This window comes from Salvelinus sp. IW2-2015, linkage group LG6.1 (assembly GCF_002910315.2).
Source record: "Salvelinus sp. IW2-2015 linkage group LG6.1, ASM291031v2, whole genome shotgun sequence".
Lineage (NCBI taxonomy): Eukaryota > Metazoa > Chordata > Actinopteri > Salmoniformes > Salmonidae > Salvelinus > Salvelinus sp. IW2-2015.
Window position 1 is genome coordinate 7782074 of NC_036845.1, and position 20933 is coordinate 7803006.

At 46.5% G+C, this 20933-nt stretch overlaps 1 protein-coding gene across 1 annotated transcript in view; it reads left to right on the forward strand.

Annotated features, from left to right (window-relative positions):
- Window positions 1–20933, forward strand: part of LOC111964631 (triple functional domain protein-like) — a 71673-nt gene that overhangs the window by 47877 nt on the left and 2863 nt on the right. Inside the window, 19 exon segments of the mRNA XM_070443803.1 lie at window positions 6359–6642; window positions 6807–7009; window positions 9924–10017; window positions 10707–10819; window positions 11187–11287; window positions 11956–12098; window positions 12270–12349; window positions 13445–13688; window positions 14300–14770; window positions 15061–15252; window positions 15443–15620; window positions 16274–17067; window positions 18222–18469; window positions 18697–18835; window positions 19189–19216; window positions 19540–19702; window positions 19901–20022; window positions 20154–20433; window positions 20744–20882. Of these exon segments, the coding sequence (XP_070299904.1) occupies window positions 6359–6642; window positions 6807–7009; window positions 9924–10017; window positions 10707–10819; window positions 11187–11287; window positions 11956–12098; window positions 12270–12349; window positions 13445–13688; window positions 14300–14770; window positions 15061–15252; window positions 15443–15620; window positions 16274–17067; window positions 18222–18469; window positions 18697–18835; window positions 19189–19216; window positions 19540–19702; window positions 19901–20022; window positions 20154–20433; window positions 20744–20882 (4016 nt within the window).

Below are 20933 nucleotides of genomic sequence, written 5' to 3' on the forward strand. Positions count from 1 at the left end.
CCGAAACCATTCCAGCCTAACAACCTTATTCCTCAGCTGCTAGTGTGCAGTGCTGATCGCCCTTATACGCGGAAACCACTTACTCGAGCACTTATCTCTATCCATAAGCCACTGCTCGCGCACTTCGAACCTCTTATCTTCTCTATCTACTCCTCACTCGGTCTCTCGTCATCTCTCTCTCTCTTCTCTTCTCTCTCTCTCTCTCTCTTCTCTCTCTCTCTCTTCTCTCTCTCTCTCTCTCTTCTCTCTCTTCTCTCTCTCTCCTCTCTACTCTCCCCCCCTTCTCTCTCTCCTTCTCTTTCTCTCTCTCTCCATGTCTTCCCCCTGCAGACACCTCTCCTGTGTCCAGTAACGATGCCATCCAGCCTGGCGCCAGCCACACCCTGGCTTCCACAGCTCCCCGGGGCCCACAGCGACCGGGCAACACGCTGAGGAAGTGGCTGACCAGCCCAGTGAGGCGCCTGAAGCACGAAGGCCCGAACGGACGTCAAAAGCTGGCCCACAGAGCACAAGAAGAACGCTGCGACGGACGGAGCAAGAAACGCAAGAATCCGTCGCGTCGTGCCCACAGAAGACCTACGCGAACGCATAAGGAAACGCGGAACGAGACCGATCGCAGAGGGGTCGAGTTGTGTCAGGTATAAGGCGTATAGCGTAGCCCACTGCCACAGGTATCGCAGTTATCATTTCACATCTTGTTAGGTCCGTATATGGTGTTCATACTTAAAATTCTTTCATATTTCGTCTTGTCTCTACGCTTCTTTTTTTGAGCATTAATGTGTTACTATGTAGGTTAGAAGCTTGCTGTGTCGTTGTCCCTCTACAGAGGATATGAGAGAACGAGGGGCTGAGCAGGGACTCTGTCCAAAGTCCTCCTCCTCTGGGATGCAGAGCTGTTGGGAGGAGGAGGAGAGAGGAGGGGCTGATGCTGTGCCCCTGCCTCCCCCAATGGCCATCCAACAACACAGCCTGCTGCAGGCTGACTCTCAGGACGACAAGGTGAGACACATACACTCACACACACTTAACAGGCCTCCATGAGGTTTAGTTGCAGATCACAAGGGACAATCATCTTTCCTGTAAGATATTTTGGAAAATAAAAAGAGACATTGGTAAATCAATGAATGTATTTACTTTAGACCAGGTTGTCTGAAAAGGTAGATATCTTATACCTATGCAGTTTAGCTTCATTCACTCATCATCACAGAACGTTATTGTAACTAGAGCGATGGGCGTTTCTTTGACACTAATATCACTGTTTCTCTTCTTTCTTAACTTTGCTGTAACTTTACCATAGCTTTATGTTGATTTGTGTTCTGCCTCTGTTTTGTCTCAGTTCCCGTACCTCTCCATGTAACTGCCTACGCTCTAGTCACACTCCCCCAACCAACCAACCAACCAGCCCTGACTTATTTTACTTCCCAGCCTCATCCTCAGTCATGCTATTCTCTCACCCTCGCTGCCCTATGTTTTTCAAGGACTAATGTGCGGATGTGACGATACTCCATTTGCTGTAGTTAGTGAAGTTTGACTAAGACTGACTGACTACCCCTTTAAAACCTGGCCTTGTTTAGCCTGTTGCTATTGTTTAGCCAGACTAGCTGTGCTTGTGACTGGCCTGTTGCCCGGGTTACCCCTGTTGTAATGAGTATTTAACAGCACATATACATTGTTCAGTCATGTGCTCCACTGTGGTGCCAGTGCTCAGAACCTTGCTCCAACCAACCCCAACCCCCGCCTCGTCCCTGTATCCTCCATGCTAGCCTGGCCCCACTAGGCCCTATTTGGCCCTGATTAGGGAGACCACACCCATTCCTTTTGGGGACATTTGGAATGTCGGCGGTGTCAAAACACGTCAATGGTTGGCTTCTCTAAGAAATGAATGTATGATGCGGTGATGTCATCATGTGCTGTAATATGTAGAAACATCTTTAATACAGATCACAATACTTTCCAGAAAATATTAATCAAATGTGTGTAAGCATATATATTTTTTATATACAGTTAAGGTTACATACACTTAGGTTGGAGTCATTAAAACTTTGTTTTCAACCACTCCACAAATTTCTTTGTTAACAAACTAGTTTGGAAAGTCGGTTAGGACATCTACTTTGTGCATGACACAAGTAATTTTTCCAACAATTGTTTACAGACGAAATATTTCACTTATAATTCACTGTATCACAATTCCAGTGGGTCAGAAGTTTACATACACTAAGTTGACTGTGCCTTTAAACAGCTTGGAAATTCCAGAAAATTATGCCATGGCTTTAGAAGCTTCTGATAGCTAATTGACATAATTTGAGTCAATTGGAGGTGTACCTGTGGTTGTATTTCAAGGCCTACCTTCAACTCAGTGCCTCTTTGCTGACATCATGGGAAATCAAAAGAAATCAGCCAAGATTTTTTGTAGACCTCCACAAGTCAGGTTCATCCTTGGAGCAATTTCCAAATGCCTGAAGGTACCATGTTCATCTGTACAACAATAGTACGCAAGTATAAAACACCATGGACCACGCAGCTGTCATACCGCTCAGGAAGGAGAATGCGTTCTGTCTCCTAGGATGAACGTACTTTGGTGCGAAAAGTGCAAATCAATCCCAGAACAACAGCAAATGACCTTGTTTAGATTCTGGAGGAAACAGGAACAAAAGTATCTATATCCACAGAAAACGAGTCCTATATCGACATAACCTGAAAGGCCGCTCAGCAAGGAAGAAGCCCTGCTCCAAAACCGCCATAAAAAGCCACTACGTTTTGCAACTGCACATGGGGACAAAGATCATACTTTTTTGAGAAATGTCTCCTGTGCTAATGAACAAAAAATATAATTGTTTGGCCATAATGACCATCGTTATGTTTGGAGGAAAAGGGGAGGCTCGCAGCCGAAGAACACCATCCCAACCGTGAGGCACTGGGTGGCAGCATCATGTTGTAGGGGTGCTTTGCTGCAGGAGGGACTGGTGCACTTCACAAAATAGATGGCATCATGAGGCAGGAAAATTATGTGGATAAATTGAAGCAACATCTCAAGACATCAGTCAGGAAGTTAAAGCTTGGTCGCAAATGGGTCTTCCAAATGGACAATGACCCAAGCATGCTTCCAAATTTGTGGCAAAATGGCTTAAGGACAACAAAGTCAAGGTATGGAGCCATCACAAAGCCCTGACCTCATTCTATAGAAAATGTGTGAGCAGAACTGAAAAAGCATGTGCGACAATGAGGAATACAAACCTGACTCAGTTACACCAGCTCTGTCAGGAGGAATGGGCCAAAATCCACCCAACTATTGTGGGAAGCTTGTGGAAGGCTACCCAAAATGTTTGACCCAAGTTAAAACAATTTAAGGCAATGCTACCAAATACTAATTGAGTGTATGTAAACTTCTGACCCACTGGGAATGTGATGAAAGAAAATAAAAGCTGAAATAAATCATTCTCTTACTATTATTCTGACATTTCACATTCTTACAATTAAGTGGGTGATCCTAACTGACCTAAGACAGGGAATTTTTACTCTGATTAAATGTCAGGAATTGTGAAAAACTGAGTTTAAATGTATTTGGCTAAGTGTATGCAAACTTCCGACTTCAACTGTATATATATATATATTTTTTTACTTATCCATTTTTTACTTAACACTTATTTTTCTTACAACTGTATTGTTGGTTAGGGCTTGTAAGTAAGCATTTCACTGTAAGGTTACACCTGTTGTATTTGGCGCATGTGACAAATAACATTTGATTTGATTTGAACATTAAACCACACACCTCTCTTTCTCGCTTCACACGCTCTCTCTACTTTATCGCTCTTTTCTCTCACACTCTCTCTCGCGGTCTCTTAATTCTCTCTCGCTCTCACGCTCCTCTCTTCTCTCTCTCTCTCCTTCTGTCTGTCTCTCTCTCTGTCTCTGTCTGACTCTGTCTCTCTCCCTCCCTTCCAGGCGGCCTCTCGTCTTTCGGGCCGACCCAGTAGTCAGAGACACCCAGTGCGGCTGAGCTGGTCAGTGGACCGAGGAGCTCGGTCAAGGTAAGATGGTAAGACCAGCACCATCAGTCTACACAATCGCTCTGATCACGTATCAGACACTCACACACACACACACACACGTGCAGCTCGCTCAGTCAGCGTCAGTTGGTGCAGGTGGATGTGACGTGTGACGGTGCCATGGCCACAGTCATCTGTGAACCATTTGAGCTACCACACCAACTGACTCCTTCTCTTCATAAGACCGGCACAGCACTTTAATGCTGCCATATTTTGTCACACCCTCATAGCTGCAACACCACTGTCTCTCTGCTAGCACAGTGATTGTATGGAGAAGCTCAGCTTCTCACTGCATGTTACAAATGAATCGCTCTCTCTCTCTCTTCTCTCTTCTCTCTCTTCTTCTCTCTCTCTCTCTCTCTCTTCTCTCTCTCTCTCTCTCTCTCTCAGTCCCTGAGGACCGTCCCACTCTCTCTCTGTGGACATTGGGAGAGCAGCCGCCCTCCTCCGCTCAATATCGCCCTCCTTGGACATACAGGTCCTCTTGCCTGTGTCCTTCACTGTCCTACGCCCCATGCCTGAGTGGAATTGAGCGTTAAGTCGAAAGGTCTAGTCGTCGAATTAGGACGCCAGTGGTTCAGGTCACTGCGCTCTGAAGATGTTCTATGTAGAAATAGAATGACTAGAAGGATCGCCCTGCAGTTCAAACCAATGAGGCCGTATATGGCATCACTTTTCTAGTTCATTCTAGTTTAGTAGGTCTCAAAGCCTACAAATATGCCTTGACCATCAGATAAAACTGTACCTGTGTTGGTCTAGACTAAACAATCCTCTCATCTGTTATACATTCACCTCTCTGGCCCCTACCAGCTAAATGTGTTACTGGAGCTGCGTGGAGAGCAGAGAAGGGACTATGTGAAGGTGAAACTTGGATTTTCACAAGTCGGTGTGAAAATGGCGACACCATTGTTACTTTATAAAGCTTGGTGTATGCTGTAAGGCCCCATAATCCATGTTCGGAGCATCAGATGTCCCAATGTCCTCTCGAAATCTCAAGTGTTCAAGTGTGCTGTAGGACCTAGTTGTGGTAAGGTTCTAGTGCGTGGATCGACCGAAGGTTCAGACAAGAGAGAGATGAACGCCAGCCACACAAGAGAAGCAATCCCCGTGGATTAGAGACGCATTGATTAGAGCCAGCGTGAGAGCTAAAGATCCACAATGAATTGTATGCTATCGAAGGATCTTGTTCATATAAGTGCATCAGATCACGTCCAATAATTATATTTAACATTGAATATTCCTACACTGAAAGCAACTGATTTTCCAATATTATTCAGAACTACATTTAGCTGCACTATACACTTGCCTATCACATATAGCTAAATAACTTACACGTGCCCCTCCTATGGGTGTGAGGAGTCTGTGTTGTGACGGATACTTGCGGCATTTGGAATAGTATCTGGCGACTGCAACTCTTTGCGCTGTGTATTAGTACCTGTAGGTCGACCTGAAATTGTTCATCAGTCTCCCCTTCCAGGGCTACTATCAGCAAACCGTGTGAAGGCGGTGCTTACCAGACGACATGCAGGAAAGACAAAGAAGTGTTAGGGAATAGCCACCGAGTATACCGACTGCTTAGAGGTAAGACGAGGAAATAGTAGCCCTACATAACCCAGTAAGCTAGCGTTTATTATTTAGTTGAAACTTTTATTTAGTATATTTAATCACCACTAATATTTCTCTACTCTTCTCTCTCATTGGCACCAGCTTCCTTCCTAGGAGACTACGAGAGATGCCGATGGAGGATCCTGATGGCTGGCTCCCCTGTTCAGTCTGAACCAAGTAAGAGATTCTGATGATTTTTCTTGCCAATATACCCATCAGTAGTGGGATTAGTCCCGCCCTGTGCCATCAAGGTTAGATGCCAACCTAAACACACTTAACAACCTAAACTTAACATAGTGTATTTAACATAAATGGGTAGGAAATCAAAGAATTGAGATAAAGGACATAATAACACTTCCTCCAGCATTACTTGTTTTGTTTTCTAGTTTTCTGCTAGGAAGGCGTACACAGGACATCGTGTACTGATCAGAAGAATCAGAGCCACTATCGTGTCATGAGATACCATAGGACCACTTATTTGAGGGTAAAGAATAAACATCAAAATGTTTTATTAGTTTTAAACGGAGACATAATTTCATATAAAGGTCATGTTTCCTATCCTCATACCCCTTGGGTATAATATTTTTAACGAGTCTTTGTTTTTAACTTGTGAATAATTATATGGTGTGTAATTTTAGGAGTAGGAGGCTGGAGAGAGTCACTGTTTTCATTAGTGTCTCTCTCTCTCCATGTCTCTCCCCCTGCAGACACTCTGTCTGTGTCCAGTAACGATGCCATCCAGCCTGGCGCCAGCCACACCCTGGGCTTCCACAGCTCCCCGGGGCCCAAGCGACCGGGCAACACGCTGAGGAAGTGGCTGACCAGCCCAGTGAGGCGCCTGAGCAGCGGCAAGGCCGACGGYCACGTCAAGAAGCTGMCCCACAAGCACAAGAAGAACCGCGACGGACGSAGCAAGAACGCAGACTCCGRCGGCTCCCAGAAAGACTCGGACGACAACGCCGCCACGCCACAGGACGAGACCATCGAGGAGGTCCGTTCGATTGGTCACCCCTATCACTCATATATCACTTCRTTTCTTTCTCTTTTACATGATCTGTTCAACATTAAATATCTCCCTAATTTCCTTCTCTCCTTTATTTTGAGCCYATTGTGTTCTATMTAGTTGTAAYCTCTGTTGTCGTTGTCCCTCTACAGAGGATGAGGAACGAGGGGCTGAGCAGTGGGACTCTGTCCAAGTCCTCCTCCTCTGGGATGCAGAGCTGTGGGGAGGAGGAGGGAGAGGAGGGGGCTGATGCTGTGCCCCTGCCTCCCCCAATGGCCATCCAACAACACAGCCTGCTGCAGGCTGACTCTCAGGACGACAAGGTGAGACACATACACTCACACACACTTAACAGGCCTCCATGAGGTTTAGTTGCAGAATATCAAAGCGGGGACAATCATCTTTCCTGTAAGATATTTTGGAAAATAAAAAGAGACATTGGTAAATCAATGAATGTATTTACTTTAGACCAGGTTGTCTGAAAAGGTAGATATCTTATACCTATGCAGTTTAGCTTCATTCACTCATCATCACAGAACAGTTATTGTAACTAGAGCGATGGGCGTTTCTTTGACACTAATATCACTGTTTTCTCTTCTTTCTTAACTTTGCTGTAACTTTACCATAGCTTTATGTTGATTTGTGTTCTGCCTCTGTTTTGTCTCAGTTCCCGTACCTCTCCATGTAACTGCCTACGCTCTAGTCACACTCCCCCAACCAACCAACCAACCAGCCCTGACTTTATTTTACTTCCCAGCCATTCATCCTCAGTCATGCTATCTCCTCACCCTCGCTGCCCTATGTTTTTCAAGGACTAATGTTGCGGATGTGACGAATACTCCATTTGCTGTAGTTAGTGAAGTTTGACTAGAACTGACTGACTACCCCTTTAAAAACCTGGCCTTGTTTAGCCTGTTGCTATTGTTTAGCCAGACTAGCTGTGCTTGTGACTGGCCTGTTGCCCGGGTTACCCCTGTGTGTAACTGCGAGTATTAACAGACATATACATTTCAGTCATGTGCTCCACTGTGGTGCCAGTGCTCAGAACCTTGCTCCAACCAACCCCAACCCCCGCCTCGTCCCTGTATCCTCCATGCGGTAGCTGCCCCACTAGGCCCCTATTTGGCCTGATTAGGGGACCACACCCATTCCTTTGGGGACATTTGGAATGTCGGGCGGTGTCAAAACACGTCAATGGTGAGCTTCTCTAAGAAATGAATGTATGATGCGGTGTGTCATCATGTGCTGTAATATTGTAGAAACATCTTTAATACCAGTGACAAATACTTTCCAGAAAATATTAATCAAATGTAGTGTAAGCATATATATTTTTTTATACAGTTGAAGTTACATACACTTAGGTTGGAGTCATTAAAACTTGTTTTTCAACCACTCCACAAATTTCTTGTTAACAAACTAGTTTTGGAAAGTCGGTTAGGACATCTACTTTGTGCATGACACAAGATAATTTTTCCAACAATTGTTTACAGACGATCATGATATATTTCACTTTATAATTCTGTATCAAATTCAGTGGGTCAGAAGTTTACATACGACTAAGTTGACGTGCTTTAAACAGCTTGGAAATTCCAAGAAATATGCATGGTTTAGAAGCTTCTGATAGGCTATTGACATAATTTGAGTTCAATTGGAGGTGTACCTGTGGTTGTATTTCAAGCCTACTTCAAACTCAGTGCCTTTTGCTTGACATCATGGATAATCAAAAGAAATCAGCCAAATTTTTTGTAGACTCCACAAGTCAGGTTCATCCTTGGGAGCAATTTCCAAATGCCTGAAGTACCATGTTCATCTGTTACAACAATAGTACGCAAGTATAAACACCATGGACCACGCAGCTGTCATACGCTCAGGAAGGAGATGCGTTCTGTCTCCTAGGGATAACTACTTTGTGCGAGAAAGTGCAATCAATCCCAAACAACAGCAAATGACCTTTTTAGATTCTGGAGGAAACAGGAACAAAAGTATCTTATAATCACAGTACAAACGAGTCCTATATCGACATAACCTGAAAGGCCGCTCAGCAACGGAAGAAGCCGCTGCTCCAAAACCGCATAAAAAGCAGACTACGTTTTGCAACTGCACATGGGACAAAAGATCATACTTTTTTGAGAAATGTCCTCTGGTCTAATGAACAAAAATATAATTGTTTGGCCATAATGACCATCGTTATGTTTGGAGGAAAAAAGGGAGGCTTGCAAGCCGAAGAACACCATCCCACCGTGAGGCACTGGGGTGGCAGCATCATGTTGTAGGGGTGCTTTGCTGCATGAGGGACTGGTGCACTTACCAAATAGATGGCATCATGAGGCAGGAAAAATTAGGATAAATTGAAGCAACATCTCAAGACATCAGTCAGGAAGTTAAAGCTTGGTCGCAATGGGTCTTCCAATGGCAATGACCCAAGATGCTTCCAAATTGTTGGCAAAATGGCTTAAGGACACAAAGTCAAGGTATTGGAGTGGCCATCACAAAGCCTGACCTCATTCTATAGAAAATGTGTGAGCAGACTGAAAAAGCATGTGCGAGCAATGAGGAATACAAACCTGACTCAGTTACTACGCAGCCTGTCAGAGGAATGGGCCAAAATCACCCAACTTATTGTGGGAAGCTTTGTGGAAGGCTACCCAAAATGTTTGACCCAAGTTAAACAATTTAAGGCAATGCTACCAAATACTAATTGAGTGTATGTAAACTTCTGACCCACTGGGAATGTGATGAAGAATATAAAAGCTGAAATAAATCATTCTCTCTACTATTATTCTGAATTTCACATTCTTACAATTAAGTGGTGATCCTAACTGACCTAAAGACAGGGAATTTTTACTCTGATTAAATGTCAGAGAATTGTGAAAAACTGAGTTTAAATGTATTTGGCTAATGGTGTATGCAAACTTCCGACTTCAACTGTAGTAATAATATATATTTTTTTAGCTTATCCATTTTTTACTTAACACTTATTTTTCTTACAACTGTATTGTTGGTTAAGGCTTGTAAGTAAGCATTTCACTGTAAGGTCTACACCTGTTGTATTGGCGCATGTGACAAATAACATTTGATTTGTATTTGAACATTAAACCACACACCTCTCTTCTCGCTCTCACGCTCTCTCTCTTTATCGCTCTTTCTCTCACACTCTCTCTCTCCGGTCTCTAATTTCTCTTCGCTCTCACGCTCTCTCCTTTCTCTGTCTCTCTCTGTCTGTCTCTCTCTCTGTCTCTTGTCTGACTCTGTCTCTCTCCCTCCTTCAGGCGCCTCTCGTCTTTCGGCCGACCCAGTAGTTCAGAGACACCCATGCGGCTTGAGCTGGTCAGTGCCATCGAGGAGCTGGTCAAGAGTAAGATGGTAAGACCCAGCATCCATCAGTCCTACCACACTGCTGTCAGTTACGCACACGACACACACACACACACACTGCCAGCTCAGCTCAGGCCAGTCTGGTCCAGGGTGGATGTGACGTGTGACGGTGCCATGGCCACAGTCATCTGTGAACCATTTGAGTCACCACACAACTGACTCCTTCTCTTCATAACCTGCACAGCACTTTAATGCTGCCATATTTGTCACACCTCATCAGCTGCAAACCACTGCTCTCTCTGCTAGCACAGTATTGTATGGAAAGCTCAGCTTACTCACTGAATGGTTCCAATGAATCGTCTCCTCTCTCTCTCTCTCCTCTCTCTCTCTCCTCTCTCTCTCTCTCTCTCTCTGTCTCTCTCATCCCTGGAGGACCGTCCAGCTCTCTCTCTGTGAACTGGGACAGCAGCAGCCCCCTCCTCAACCCCTCGACAACTCCTCCTGTCCTCCTCCTCCCCATCGATGAATGGATGAGCGCAAGTCGGTTTCCTCAAAAGACGCCAGTGAGTTCAGTTTCACTCCTCAATGTCTCATATGTAGAAATAGAATGACTAGAAGGGTCGCCTCATTCAAGCCAATGAGGCCGTAATGATGGTCCTTTCTAGTCATTCTATTTCTAGGGTCTCAAAACACAATATGCCTTGACCATCAGATAAAACTGTCCTGTGGTGGTCTAGCTAAACAATCCTCTCATTGTTTACTTCACCTCTCTCCCCTACAGCTATGTGTTACTTGAGAGCTGGCTGAGACAGAGAGAGGACTATGTGAGAGACCTGGTTCAGTGGTGGAGGTGAGAACCACATTGTTTCTTACTTGGACTGAGCCCATGAATCAAGACCTCATCCTCTACCATCACACTGTTCCGTTCTACGACTTGGTTCAAATGCTAGTCCTTCACAAAAACAGATCCCCTAATCCTTACGACCCTAGGCTCTCACATAAAATCGAAATAGAAACTGTATAGTAAATCAAATTATGGTAACAGCTCCACCTTGCCATCTTAGATATACATGTTAGTGCATATACCTATCAGATCAGATCACCACAAGTCCCTAATGGCAGAGGTGTTTGTGGATGAGGGCGTATGAATAAGTATTTGGCTGAATTTGGCGCTTGTATCGTCCTGTTGGTCCTAATGTCTCTATCTCCCCCTTCAGGGCTACACAGCAAAATGAAGGAGACGTCGTACCAGACGACATGAGGGGAAAAGACAAGATAGTGTTTGGCAATATCACCAATATACGACTGGCATTAGAGAGTAAGCGAGAATAGTACCTACCTACAGTACTAGCGTATTATTTAGTTTGACTTTTATATTAGATAATTTATCCACACTATATTTCTCATACTCTTCTCTCACTTGGCCCAGCTGTCTTCCTAGGGAGACAGAGGTGCATGGAGTATCCCTGATAGGCTGGGCTCCCCCTGTTCGTCAAACAAGTAAGAGAGATTTTGATGATTTTCATTGTGCCAAAATATACCATCAGTAGTGGATGTCGCTGTGCATCAAGGATTAGTGCTCAACCCTAACATTACCCCTAACCGTTAACCATAATCCCTCATTTAAAATGAAAGGGTAGGACATCCAAAGATTTGCAGATACCAAGGACCATAATACCACTTCCTCACCATTTCCCTTGTTTTGTTTCCTTGTTTTCCTGCTAGGACGACGCGTACACGATGTACATGGTTGACCTTCAGACACAAGCCCAATCAGAGCACTCGTGTCTAGTACATAGACACTACTCTTGAGGTAAGAATACACACACTCCCCCACCCACAATGGTTTATTCCAGTCTCTCGAACGGAGCACTATTTCATCATAAGAGCCTCATTGTTTCCTTTCATACCTTGTGTTATATTTTTACGCAGTCCTTTGTTTTTACTGTGTTGCAAATAAATCTAATGGCTCCCTGTGTATTTTAGGAAGCTCAAGCAGCGTCGGGCCCAGACTCCAGATCACTGATCTTCTCATTAAGCCTGTGCAGCGCATCATTGAAGTACCAGCTCCTGCTGAAGGATTTACTTTAATTCTCCAAAAAGCTGCAGTAGATACTACGGAGCTGGAGGTAAGAACTACCATCGTTATCGATGGTTGATTGAGGCCTTCCATCCCTATAACATGGACAAGCATTAATATTGCTATGATTTTGTTTTTACCTGAAAGTTATACTTGTTATAAGCTGTGATTATGTTTTCTTTCCCTCTAAATGGTTTTTCTATCTTCTCTGTTTCTCCAGAAAGCGGTGGAGTCATGTGTGTTGTTGCCCAAAAGATGGCAACGACATGATGAACGTTGGGCGTTCTCCAAGGCTTCGACGTAAGACTCACAGGCTCTGTCTTTCAGGAATAGAGAATGTGTTTTCAGTTCGATCTGGCTCAGTTTAGAAGGTCACAAATTCTCCAAAATAGCTTACTTGAATATGATTTCAGCGATTAAGGATCATATGATACATGGGAGAAGGGCTTGGTTTGCTGTCTCTCTCTATTTTCACTCGTTGTATTATATGATAATAGCATGCATATAATATGCATATTCACCTGAGTGGCTAAGAATGAGTCTGAGGCTTCCTCTGTCCTCTCTCCTTTTATTTGTATGTATTTTATTAAAGCCCAGCACACAGTCAAAATTCTTTTTTCCTGTTTTTATATTAAACTGACACTGTTAAAGTGTGAACAAATTTGATTCGGTCACGCGCCTGACTTTAGTTATATTTGCTCTTCTTTATTATTTGTTAGTCAGGGTTGTGACATGGGGTGTTGTTTAGTTTTTGTCGTTCTAGGTTTTTTTTATCTATGGGGTTTTTATTGTCTAGGGGTATGTAGGTTGATGGTCTGGATGGTTCCCAATCAGAAGACAGCTGTTTAATTGTCTCTGATTGGGAGCCTATTTAGTTTGCCATTTTCCAGGTTGTTTTGTGGGCGTTGTCCTTGTTTTTGCTGTGAGCACTACGTCGGCGTCACGTTTCGGTTTGTTGTTTGTGAGTTAGTTAAGTGTTCTTCGTTTAATAAATAGAGAATGGATTCTAATCACGCTGCGCCTTGGTCCACTCCTTTAAACGGCCGTGACAGAACTACCCACCTAAAGAGGACCAAGCAGCGTGGTTACCTGGAGAGTTGGGACAGGGAGGAAATCCTGAAGGCAAGGGACCCTGGGTCAGCTAGGAGAGGGGCCAAGATTACACTGGAACACGGCTGGCAAGGAACCCCGATAGGCAGCCCAAAATATTTTGTTTGGGGGGAGGCACACAGGGAGATTGGCTGAGCCAGGTTGGAGACCTGAGCCAACTCCCCGTGCTTACCGTGCGCGGGCGTCGTACTGGTCAGGCACCGTGTTATGCAGTGGAGCGCACGGGTCTCCAGTACGCGTTCTTAGCCCGGTGCGCTATATCCCGCTCCTCGCATCGGCGGCTAGAGTGCATCGAGCCAGGAGGGATGATGCCGGCTCAGCGCATCTGGTCTCCAGTGCGTCTCCTCGGCCCCGGGTATACTGCACCAGCCCTACGCACGGTGTTCCCGGTTCACCAGCACAGCCCAGTGCGGCCTGTTCCAACTCCCCGCACTTGCCGGGCTTCAGGGGGATCCAGCCAGGAAGAGTTGTGCTAGCTCTGCGCTCGAGAGACCGCCAGTACGCCTCCGCGGGTCAGGCATCGGTGCCTGTGCTAAGCCCAACCTCTGAGCCCTAACCCCTAACCCTCCTGCAAGCCCTAACCCCCAGCCTGGTGAGTCCTGTGCCTTCTCCCAGAGCCAGACCTCCTGTGTGTCTTCTGCATTCCAGTGATTGATCCATGCACGAAGCCTCTCTTGTGATGATCCATGCACGACGCCTCCATGATGATCCATGCAAGAAGCCTCCAGGTGATGATCCATGCAAGAAGCCTCCAGGATGATCCATGGCAAAAGCCTCAGTGATGATCCATGCAAGAAGCCTCCAGTGATCGATCCATGTCACGAAGCCTCCGTGATGATACATGGCACAAGCCATCCTGTGATGATACATGGCACGAAGCCTCCTGTGATGATCCATGGCACGATGCTCGTGATGGTCCATGGCAAGAAGCCTCCTGTGATGATCCATGGCACGAAGCCTCCAGTGATGATCCATGGCACGAAGCCTCCAGTGATATCCATGCACGAAGCCTCAGTGAGGATACATGGCACGAAGCCTCCAGTGAGGATCCATGGCACGAAAACCTCCAGTGAGGAGTTTATGGCACGAGGCCTTCAGCGTCGCTCCCTCTAGTCCGGAGCCTCCAGCGTCGCCCTCTAGTCGGAGCCTCCAGCGACGCCCTCTACGTCCGGAGCCTCCAGCGACGCGCTCTTAGTTCCGGAGCCTCCAGCGACGCCCTCTAGTCCGGAGCCTCCAGCGACGCCCTCTAGTCCGGAGCCTCCAACGCCCCTCCAGTCAGCCTCCAGCGACGCCCTCCATCGAGCCTCCAGAGTCTCCCTCCAGTCCGGAGCCTCCAGAGTCTCCCTCCTGTCCGGAGCCTCCCAGAGTCTCCCTCCTGTCCGGAAAACCGCCAGTCTCCCTCCTGTCCGGAGCCGCCAGAGTCTCCCTCCTGTCCGAGCGCCCAGAGTCTCCCTCCTGTCCGGAGCCGCCAGAGTCTCCCTCCTGTCCGGGAGCCCCAGAGTCTCCCCTCTGTCGCCCAGGATCGCCCTCCTGTCCGGAGCCGCCAGAGTCGCCCTCCTGTCCGGAGCCGCCAGAGTCGCCCTCCTGTCCGGGGCCCGCGGCGATCACCATGTGTAAATTGGTTAATCAACCAACAACAAAGAGTTACAAACCTCTCTGCCAATAACAGCTACTTTTCAGTTTTCCCCTCCCCACTTAGATTACTCCCACTCCTGGCAAAATTCTTGCTTGAGAAATAGTGTTTTGCTAAAAGCTACGTTTGCCCATTTGAATGGAAATCTATTACAGTAAGGTACCGACTTGTTACCCAGAAATATTTTGACATGGATTTAAAACGGCTGCATTGGGCCTTAAACATTTGTTTAACCAGACAGGCAATACATTGGTATTCCCCCATGCAGGGCAAGATTGTGGCCCAAGGCAGACTACTGCTCCAGGATACCTTCATGGTATCAGATCAGGACGGGGGGCTACTCACAAGGATGAAGGAGAGGAGGGTCTTCCTCTTTGAACAGATCGTCATCTTCAGCGAGCCCCTGGACAAGAAGAAAGGCTACTCCCAGCCGGGATACCTCTTCAAGAACAGCGTCAAGGTATGGAGCATCGATCGTGATCATCTCCCCTAATCAATCCACTTAGATCATATTACAGTGGATGTATTTTTTTGGGCTGGACATTGCTGGGATAGGAATTGCCCTAAGAGCCAAAGTCATTTGAATAGTTGTCTGATTCTGAAAACACTCACATCCCCTCCTCTCCCCTGTATCTTGTSTGTGTGTCCAGGTGAGCTGGCTGGGCCTAGAGGAGAGCACAGACGACCCCTGTAAGTTCACCCTGACCTCCCGGTCATCCAGTGGCGGTGTGGAGACCTACGTGATGCACTCAGCCAATCCTGGAGTCAGCCAGATGTGGGTCCACCAGATCACCCAGATCCTGGAGAGCCAACGCAACTTTCTCAATGGTAAAAAAAGACACATCACGGGTTCATCTGTGTAACTGTGTAGTGATATTATGCTAGCTTCTCCCAGGTGGCAGCATAATCATACCATATGATTACAATGTTTCATCTGTCTCCCTGTGTAGTCATCCACTCCATAGAATGTATCAACGTTCTGAGAAAATAAGTGTTTAGAACACACAATTAAATGGACTATGGCATGATGTACTGGAATGCAAAATGCAAAGATTTTTTATTTATTTTTGTTTCATAGCTAGACAGTGTGTACTCGTACCACTGAGGTGACTCTTTCTCTCTGTCTGTCTCTCTCTATCTCTTTCTCTCTCTCTGTCTATCTCTTTCTCTGTCTCTCTCTTTCTCTGTCTGTCTGTCTGTCTGTCTGTCTGTCTGTCTGTCTGTCTCTCTCTATCTCTTTCTCTGTCTATTCTCTTCTGCTGTCTCTCTCTCTTTCTCTGTTCTGCTGTCTGTCTGTCGTCTCGTCTGTCTGCTGTTATCTGTCTGTCTGTCTGTTCGTTCTGTCTGTCGTGTCTGTCTGTCTGTCTGTCTGTCTGTCTGTCTGTCTGTCTGGTTCTGTCTGTCTGTCTGTCTGTCTGCTGTCTGTCTGTCTGTCTGTCGTCTTCTGTCTCTCTCTTCTGCTCTCTCTTTGTGTCCCCCAGCACTGACATCCCCTATCGAGTACCAGAGGAACCACGTGGGGGCAAGCGGAGCAGGCCTGGGGGCCCCCAGCAGTAGCAGTGGCCTGGCAGGAGGTGGCTGCAGCAGCTCTGTAGTGGGCCCTGGGAGTAACTCTCTGTGTGGCCCCCAGAGTCGCCGGCCCTCGCGCATCCCCCAGCCCTCCTCCCGTATCCCGCAGCCAGTCCACCACCACCACCCTCCGGGCTCTGATGGCCCGGACAGAACAGCAGGTACGTGGTCCAGACAACCCCTCTCCACCTCCCCCTCCTCCCAGACCCCCTGCCCTCCTGACCATGCAGAGGGGGACCTGGGGCCCCAAGATGTCCCCAAGATGCAAGTGCTGGAGGGTCCCCGGCCCCACAGCAGAACCAGCAGCAACAGCAATGGCAAGTCCATGGGCGTTTCTGAGGGCAGCTTCAAGGAGAGCTACCCTGGGGAGGACCCTCAGACTCCCATCCCACGGCTGGCTGTGGCCCCTCTGAATCTTGCCAAGCCTCGGGTAGGGACGGTCTCTCCACTGACCTGCCCCATAAAGGAGGAATTCATCCCGGGCAGCCCAGCCCAGAAAGGCTCCTTTTTCTGGTCCGCCGCGGTCCCAGCCTCCCCAGCTAGCCGGCCTGGCTCCTTCTCCTACCACAGTGATAGTGGAGACTCGACCCTGGGCCACAGGGAGAGCCACAGCCACCACCACTCCACCCACAGCAAGGATATAGACCGCATGAGCACATGCTCCTCCACCAGTGAGCAGTCCGTACAGTCCATGCAGAGTAACGGGGTAAGAGCCCTACTCGAGTCCCAGGCTTCTGTCCGGCTTAGTCCCTACTAACCTTACTGGCTGACCAGAAGTTCTCCTGGGTCATCTTAACCACAAGTGCATACTAAACTATCTAAGTACACTAACTTGCCTATGGTGTGAGTTTTCCTTCCTGCTGTCTTTCAGACTCTACTAACAGTGTGTTTTTGGCTGGTACAGCAGCTAACTGCTACAGTAACTCAGCTTGCTGTACTGTATGTTGGTGTCCTCTCCCTTGGTAAGTGTTTCCAGTATGACTCTCTGCCTCTGCTTCCCTAACTTCACACACCCAGCTCTGTCTTGGCTCTAACATTTTCTAGACATGACCTGAATTTTTGCTGTCCCTTTGCTTCAGCCTATTGTGGTCGGATCTAAAAAAAAACATCAAGGTATTTATGGGTTAAATGCAAATGAATGCTGATATAATGGAAGATTGATATTTGACTTCGACTTCACCTGCCTGCAAGAAGAGGAGCTCTGATGTAAAAAGAAACGTTTGCCGTCTCTCCTGTTTTCTCTTAGCTCTTGCTCTGACCATGCTGCTTCCTTTTTGTCTTGGTCCTGTGGGACTGATGACACATCCTTGTTCCCGTTCTCTCCTTGCCTTGCTCCTGAATACATTTGACTCACACCAAATGCATTTGGCCTCACTTCAAACTTTATTTCAGGCGCTGTCTCTTCTGAAACGGACTGTTTCCTCTCTACTCTCACTGTCTTTGAGAGACACCCACTCCATGTTAACTCTCCTCTGTCTCTCTGACTTCTGGATACCTTGTCTTCGCTTATACAAATGAGAAGGTCTAGTTATGAGACATGTAGGAACCAGATGTTAGTTGCTACAGTATGACTTTCCTCACTCTACTTTCTGAACCTTTTGTAATGAATGCTTTGAAATGAGTCCTTTGTGCATGAGCTCTAGCATATAAACAGATGAACAACATGATGCTCATGTGCAATCAAATCAATAACATTTGAATTTGTTTAGTCTTTTAGTCAGTTTGTGTGTGTGTGCATTTGTCTGTCTGTCCTCTCTCTCTCTCTCTATGCCTCTCTCTTTGTGTAACCCTACCTATAAACCCTTACTGACTCCATTTCCTCCCCTGCCTCCCATCCTCCCCTGCCTCCCCCTCCTCCAGAGTGAAAGCAGTAGCAGCAGCAGCATCAGCACCATGCTGGTGACCCAGGACTACGTGGCCCTGAAGGAGGATGAGATCAGTGTTTCCCAGGGCGAGGTGGTCCAGATGCTGGCCTCCAATCAGCAGAACATGTTTTTGGTGTTCCGGGCTGCCATCGAGCAGGGCCCTGCCGCCGAGGGCTGGATCCCCGGCTACGTACTGGGTCACACCTCCACCATCATCCCCGACCTCCCCGAAGGAACCATCAAGTAAGAGACAGACACTGCTGCTACTCCATGTACCAACCTGAATGACTGAATGAAAAGCTTTATCATCCCAAAGACAATTCCATTTTCACATCATGAGCTCTGCCATCATAAAAGTGAAACAGTAGACAAAGATGTAGAAATCACAAGTTAAACTTTTCTCTTCTTTTCTTCCTTTTTCTTTCTCTCTCTCTTTTCCCCTTTCTTTCTCGTTCTCTTGTCTGGAGCAGAAAGTCATCCTCGTGGCACACAGCACTCCGCATCAGGAGAAAGTCTGAGAAGAGAGAAAAGGAGACCAGGAAGGAAAATAAGATGGAAAACGGCTACCGCAAGTCTCAAGACTGTCTGACTAATAAAGTTTCTGTAAAGGTAGAGTTGATTTGATAATCACCTGTATGGCTGTAAGACTAAAAGCCCCTCTGCATTAACCTCAATATGGCTGTAAGACTTAATGTCCCTCTACATTAACCTCAGTATGGCTGTAAGACTTAAAGCCCCTCTACATTAACCTCAGTATGGCTGTAAGACTTAAAGCCCCTTCTAATTAACGCTCAGTATGGCTGTAAGACTTAAAGCCCCTCTACATTAACCTCAGTATGGCTGTAAGACTTAAAGCCCCTCTACATTAACCTCATTTAATGGATTCATGTTGTAATTATTTAATGTCTTTGTGGTAAAACTAATTTGGAGAAAACTTATTTGTGTTCCTATTTTTCATTCAGCTTCTAAACCCCAACTACATCTATGATGGTATGTATACATTTATATGCTTTTGCTTGGGCTTTACTATACAGTAATTGAATGACACATCTATATTTTCACATACCAGGGGTTCAATAAAACACGCTTTTATTGTCTATTGGGTAGCTCAGATGTTGGATTGTGTAGTTTGCATGTAAGTATCCTCCTCCGAGCCAGAACAGTGTAGGGCTGGAGCCTGTCTCCTGTTTKTGTAGTGTGAGGCAGCTGGAAAAATGAAAGTACACCCAATGGACAGGACGCTAGTATATTGCAAGGCTAGTTAGCATGTGACATAGTCAAACTCACGTGTCCTCTGTCTGTCACCTCTGTAGTACCCCCAGAGTTCCTGCTGCCTCTGAGTGATGTGACCTGTAACCTGGGGGAGAGTGTCACTCTGAGGAGTAAGGTCTGTGGAAGACCCAAAGCCTCGGTCACCTGGAGAGGACCTGACCACAGCACTCTGAGCAACGACGGACACTACAGCATCACCTACAGGTACACATCGGCAGTGATGACATTCTACGTTACATTTGAGTCATTCAGCAGATACTCTTCTCCAGAGGGATTTGCAGTGATCATTGCAACGTGTTAGAATGACTTAGCTGTTGGAAGACAATGTTCTGTTGTAGTTGAATTAAAGGAAGTGTTGCTATTGTTGAAACTTACCTTGTGACTTCCCTTCTCTCTCTGCAGTGACACGGGCGAGGCAACTCTCCTCATCATGGGTGTGTCTGTGGAGGATGACGGGGAGTACACCTGTGTTGCCACCAACGTAGTGGGCAGCGTGTCATCCTCCGCCAGCCTCAGAGTCTCAGGTTAGTCACTGTTGAGTTACATTAAGTTGAGTTGAGTTGTAGACTCCTGTGGGGGTACAGCATATCCTCTATATTCACACTACTTCTTCAGTACTTTTGCATTGTAACATTCAATGTTTCTATTTTCCCAGAGGCCTCCGACGATGGGAGTGAAGTGATTTGGAAGAACAACTTTGAGTCCTTCTACACAGAGGTCACAGAACTGGGCAGGGGAAGGTTCTCAGTGGCTAAGCGCTGTGACCAGCGTGGGAGCAAGCGTGCCGTAGCAGCCAAACATGTCAACAAGCGGTTGATGCGGCGTGAGCAGGTGCTCCAGGAACTGAGGATACTACAGTGTCTGGAACACCCACACCTTGTCGGCCTGCTGGACACCTTCGAGACAGCCACCAGCTACGTGCTAGTGCTGGAGATGTACGTTAGAAAAACTGTGGATGGGCCCCAAATGGGACCCTATTCCCTATAACTGATCAAAAGTAGTACCCTACAGAGGGATAGATAGCATTTGGGACGTGCACACTGTATGTATTATGATTATTGAGGAAAATTGTAATTAGAATTCCTGAATTGAAATAGAATTGATTACCCTTTTGAACAATATATTACTGTATATATTTATTCACTGTGTTGTGCTTTTGAATCATGTTCAAGCAGCCCTCTTGTACATCTACCATATCGGTGGGCTAATGTCTCTCTCTCGTGCTCTGGTGCTTTGTGTCTGCAGGGCTGATCAAGGCCGTCTCCTGGACTACATAGTCAGCTGGGGTAACCTCACTGAAGAGAAGGTGGCCTTGTACCTTAGGGACATTCTTGAAGCTTTACACTACCTGCATAGCTGGAGGATAGCTCACTTGGACTTGAAGGTGAGGCACAAAGGCTGTGACATGTAGAGTAGGAGTTAAATGTGATTTTGT